This window comes from Antedon mediterranea, chromosome 4, assembly GCF_964355755.1.
Source record: "Antedon mediterranea chromosome 4, ecAntMedi1.1, whole genome shotgun sequence".
Lineage (NCBI taxonomy): Eukaryota > Metazoa > Echinodermata > Crinoidea > Comatulida > Antedonidae > Antedon > Antedon mediterranea.
The window spans coordinates 26,007,125-26,013,124 of record NC_092673.1 but is presented as its reverse complement, the minus strand read 5'-3'; the positions used below and the strand labels follow the sequence as shown (position 1 = coordinate 26,013,124).

The following is a 6,000-nucleotide window of genomic DNA, read 5'->3' as shown; positions in this document are numbered from 1 at the left end:
TGCAAACATCGCAGGTTTGATTTCACGCATTAGGCGGGGGCAAACATAATTATTAGAAGGGCATTTTCTTATGTTGCGTAGATTGCGTTACGTTGCGTCGCTAGTGGAAACCAAGCTTTATAATAGTAACGTCACCCCGTCAATGATTTTACGTTCAATCGTGCCAGTTTGTATCACAAAGGTATGCTGCTATCCTATGAGGCATCAACGCTATCAAGTTTAACAAATATAAACAGATAGATATATCAAGGTACGGATATTGAAGGTTAGTTAAATATGGCCGTTGTTGTACATATCATCAGAAGTTGCATGCTTCTGCTATTTGTGAAATTATTGATGTATATGTCATTCGCCACAATTTGCACTAGTAAAGAAATAAATACACCGGGCTGTGAATTACCTGGGCATGATATTTCGAACTTGACAGGGTAAGTTTGTATCCTATGTTGTTTATGACAATACGTTAAAGATAATGTGTTTTGAACTACGATCGGCCTATTAAAACATAAAACGTTCCTTACATCCCTGACGAAGGCAATTTAATAACCAATTAAGCTGCATTTTCGGGATAGAGATGAACTTTCTCTGGCAAACAAGAGAAAGGTGGGTTTAATAATTAAAGGATGTGGAGTGTACCCCTCTGTGGCAGACGAGGGAGGCGGCGTGTAATCCTTTAGCAGAAGAGGGAAGTGCGGTCTGTGTGATCCTTTTGTACATTGGACTTCTGCACACAACTTGGCTTAACGTAGGTTCGACAAATGAGTTCAATTCTGTAAATTCTCTTATTATTTCTATTTCAAAGAACTTCATTCTGGTACTTGGACATAAATGATACAGAGGCGTGCTCGTTTGCTTTACCTGCTAACGACACTATAGACCGTTGTCGGGTTAACTTTGCTATATGCCATCCTCTTCCAAGCAGTTTATCAGAGTGTTTTAATTGTACGGCGGCGTTAACCTCTGATTATGATGATCAGTATGATGTTGATCTTGGAACATATCGTAACGACGTAAATCCGATTGGTGAGTATCGCTCCGGTGTGTAGGCCTACACTCCTGAGATTATATGTTAAAGAGTAATGGTTGTTGGCTGAGCAAGTCGAGGTAACAGAGCCGATTATGTCGACGACTCTGGTGTCCACCAAGACACATTCCCAATGTCCATGGGCTTCCAATGGTAAACCGAAACTGGGATAGGCCTATACTATCTATACCAAATTTGGAACCGGGATACTTTAGGCCTACTATCTATACCAAATTTGGAACCGGGATACTTTAGGCCTACTATCTATACCAAATTTGGAACCGGGATACTTTAGGCCTACTATCTATACCAAATTTGGAACCGGGGTACTTTAGGCCTACTATCTTAGTTTCTATACCAAATTTGGAACCGGGATACTTTAGGCCTACTATCTATACCAAATTTGGAACCGGGATACTTTAGGCCTACTATCTATACCAAATTTGGAACCGTTGTCATAACGCGCGTAACATATAAAACTATAATGGTACAATAAAGTGTTCATGTAATATCTAAATGAAGTAAATTGATTCTTTATTTTTGTGTAGAAACTGGTATAAATCTCTTCATTTTTGCAAACGGGATTGGAAATATTACGTCATATTTGTCATTCGAATGTAATAACAACATCAAATGGGACTATGTAGATAGTACGGATGGTAACAAGGTTCCGGAGGCAGCGTATAAAGGGTTGTTTTATAACGAATATACCGACGGAATATTTGTGGTAATTATTCTTACTGTATAGTAGTGGCTATAGTCACCGCGACCGTCCATAATACATTATTATCTCCATCTACTATCTATTCTTTTATTCGCCCGCGCACCCAACATCAACGCACTTTTAAACCTAAATTCCTCTTTCCTACAACGACACCATCGATTTTTAAGACCTATACGTTGCAACATTCTTTATTATTTTATAGTATATTTTCGAATTTGAATTTGCTGGTGTTTGTGAAAAGTCGCCTACTATCGGACCACCAAATCCTCCTCTTACTATCGGACCACCAAATCCTCCTACTATCGGACCACCAAATCCTCCTACTATCGGACCACCAAATCCTCCTCTTACTATCGGACCACCAAATCCTCCTACTATCGGACCACCAAATCCTCCTACTATTGGACCACCAAATCCTCCTACTATTGGACCACCAAATCCTCCTTCAAAACAGGGTTTAAGTACTGGATCTATCATGCTTATTATGTAAGTAGAAAGACACCTTATCCATCATCCGAAAATCAGTATGGTATAACAATACAATAATATATCTCCATAATTTGATTTCATTACTTAAATAATATAACTTTTTGTTCACAGAGTTTTTCCGACGTTAACTGCATATTTCATTGCTGGGATTATCTTCAACAAGGTCCGTCACAATAAAAAAGGCAAGGAGCTAATACCAGATTACGCATTTTGGTCTTCACTACCAGGGTTAATATATGTAAGTTGCAGTTTTATTTCTGTCGTACTTGGTTCGATTATAAAATACAACTTAAATTTTCAGAAGCAAATCTCAACCAAAGATGTTGTTAACTTCATCTTTCATCCTCTCGGATGAGCTAATCGGATGAGCTTGTCCCCAAAACAAGCATTCAAAAATAATATGTAATGATAAGTGATTAGGGGACTTGTGGCCGCGGCCACCGCACCACCAGAAGTCTGTACTGTATCTATCTAAAGACTATATAAACAATATGACATTCGGCGATTAACAATTACAAATATTCGATGTATAAACTATATTAAAATTACATTTCTCTACAGGACGGTGCCTTGTTTACGTGGAGTATCCTGACATGTCGTTCTAGCGGCTCAAAAACGATTTCTGGCTACGAAGATCTTTGATTCAAAACGATGATGTAGGCCTAAAGCATCACAACAAATATTTCTGCCAGCCAAAAAAGGAAAACAAAAATTTCCAAAATGGAGGGGAAATAGTGAACGTATTCTAAATGCACAAGCGATAATTGTGACAAATTAATAGATACAGTTTATGATGACACATTTTATTATTGTATTGTTTATTATAAATCCAAAGGCAAATTATTGAAAAAATGACAATGCTGTGGGTATCAGTGGCTGGATCTCAATGGAGATACAAAAAAAAGAAGCGAAAAGCTAAATCAAAACGATAAGTAAAACAGCCAGAAAAGTTAGCCGAGCTTTTGGGCAACAGTAGCCCTTCATTATACATATATATTTATTTATGGGAATCACCATAAACGTTATTGTGATGGGTGGTACAGAAGTAGCCTCAGCCCAACTGTTAAACCCCTGACGAATATACTAGATCATTCTCAGTGATTTTTTTTACGACCAACCAACCCCAATATGATATAATACAGTAATACCATGAAGGAAAAGTGAAATTATACTTAATTGATTTCATTATTCCCTCAGGTAATACATATCCTTAACATGAGCCACTTTTTTTCCTTTAAACTGCTCATGACTGTCAATTCTTTTGTTTAATTTTCCCTGACCTCAAACCAGATAGTGGAAAACAAATTAAAACAAACATACAATTGAAATGACGTTACACACGACGGTATGCGTTTTTAAATATAACAAATTGTATATTTAAATATAGGCCTACAGTATAATTTCTACAACAAAACCAATTACACATTTATTGTGTGTTTACATGTGTTCATCGTTTGCATATATATTCTAAAAATACAATATTGGACGTGTGTTTTCAAGAAGATGACTATAAGGCCTCTGAAACGTAAGAATGTTGTTGTTACGTAATACCATTGTTGCCACGTGGAACGTTTAACCCACGTCCCGTAGTTTCTCAATACAACATGCCTACGATTGAACACTACTGTAGGACAAAGGATAAATTGAACCTAAAAGATGATTGCATACTAGTCTTAGGTACATTTAAGGTAGGCTGGTTTTATTTATCTTTTCAATAATGTTGAAATTCTGTGACGATATGCTTATTAATTGCTATAAAAACAGTTGTTATATTGTACCATATTACACTGTACACAAAACGATATAAAGGCCACTAGAAAAATGATCGTACAGTAGTACAATACTAATGATTGAGGAAGTGGTGGGTGTGTTTAGTGCCTCATAAGTGCCTTACAGTTTAGTAAGCTTATATAGGTCTATCCATATAGAAGTCTATCCATATTATTATAGAAGTCTATCCATAGAGGTCTATCCATAGAGGTCTATCCATATCTGTTCGGATTTGCTAATCCCAATGAACTGCTATATTATCGCTAGTCATAATATTACCATCAAACGTTTCAATTTTTTTGACCAATTTTGGGAGAATCAATGAGAACATTTTGAGAATGATCTTGTTACACTTAGCTGGTCGTAAGGTACGATTCCACATTGCTACTGAAAAAATTACAGCGGGAATTTCAAACTGTAACTCTGAAACCACGCGGTCGATTGCATGCCGCGTGCGTTAAGCCCTACTATAGCATGATCGTGATAATTCTGTTACAATTGTTAAGCCGAGAATCATAGGAAAATACTGTTATCGTCACATACTGTAGAACTATCACATGTGACGCCTGTATTATTGGATATACTGGACAGATAATGTAAGAGCATATACAGATATATTATTGTCAAGCATTGTACGCCTTTCCGAACCGGCTTTATTTGGCTTATATTTAATGTTAAGTCATCTGGATGGCTAACAACATTGGTGTCAAGATAGATTATGTGTTGTAAAAAAAAGTCCCTGCATTAAATTACATTTCACACAATGTATTAAATAGACAATTTACATTGCCTCAAAACTAGACTAATGTGTGGTATTGAAGTCGGCTTTTCAGAAAAACAAAATGCCTATGGTACGTAGCCTATATCTAAATGTATTCCAATTGTGCACCTGTGTGTAGATAAAATTCCTATCAAACAAAACAGTTGTTTTTCTCGATCATTTCCATGCATTACCCCTCTTCCATCAATTCATTTTATGTGAAAAAAATATATTTGGATTGGACAATATACCAACCCCTCCTTTGAGAAATCCCTATTAAAGAACAGACACACCTATTAAGAGGACACTTTTTCGTGAAACAAATGAATGGGATTTTAAATATGGGCCAGCCCTATTAACGGGACACTCATTTATAAATAAATGGACACTGCTTTGTTTGGTTGGCGTCTCCTCCTTACTGTAATAATGTACAAGGCCTAAGTTGATTATTCGATCAATGCAATCGAAATATCTTATAGTCTAAGAAAGCTTAGTTTAAAATACTGTAGTAACGCAGTTCACAGTTGGAACCTGGGTTCTTCGTACCCCCGCTTTTCAATTAAAGCCTGGTTTCCATTAAAATCGCTACAGCGTTATTTCCATTAAAATCGCTACACGCGCAGATGTTGCCGACGCAATCGGGAAAGCTCCCCGATTCATCGCAGTCAAATCGGCAAAGTTCAAACATGTTCAACTTTGCCGATTGTGTCGGCGATGAATCGTATACGCGTACCAAAGAATATTTAGCGCTCGGGTACTAGATCCCTGATAAATTCTAGCGTTTCCATAGAATCGCTACGCTCTGTCGTGTAGCGATTTTATGGAAACCAGGCTTTACATACAATAAGATGAACTAAAAATAAAAGATAATGTCTTCCTAGAAAATGTTTAATTCAGTTCGCATTATTCATCGTGTTCAAGGTAACTATAAGGAAATTATCTTGAGGTTAAACGGTTGAAATAAAGAGTGAACTATTAATCAGTGTATTATTATTAAACAATACCTCATTATACCACCATGATTTCCAATTTTTCTTAATATGTATTTTCCTGTTTACAAAAAATTAAATAAAATAATGATAATAAGACAGAGCCGTCTTCGACCGTATCTTGGTACGCCGAGTGTCGTCATCCGGACATTTTACAATAATATATTGTTGTTATGAACAATTATATAGGAATACTGATATTGGAAAACATGTTTATATACTCTGTTTTTTAATTGTTTTTATA

General features: G+C 36.4%; 1 protein-coding gene across 1 annotated transcript; it reads left to right on the top strand.

Annotated features, from left to right (window-relative positions):
- The first annotated feature begins 276 nt into the window (after positions 1-276).
- LOC140047740 (uncharacterized) lies at positions 277-3,223 on the top strand. The gene is made up of 6 exons (XM_072092775.1): positions 277-428; positions 803-1,023; positions 1,573-1,751; positions 1,951-2,234; positions 2,349-2,475; positions 2,799-3,223. The coding sequence occupies exons 1-6, from the start codon at positions 277-279 to the stop codon at positions 2,877-2,879; spliced, it is 1,044 nt and encodes a 347-aa protein (XP_071948876.1). The 3' UTR covers positions 2,880-3,223.
- Positions 3,224-6,000: the final 2,777 nt, after the last annotated feature.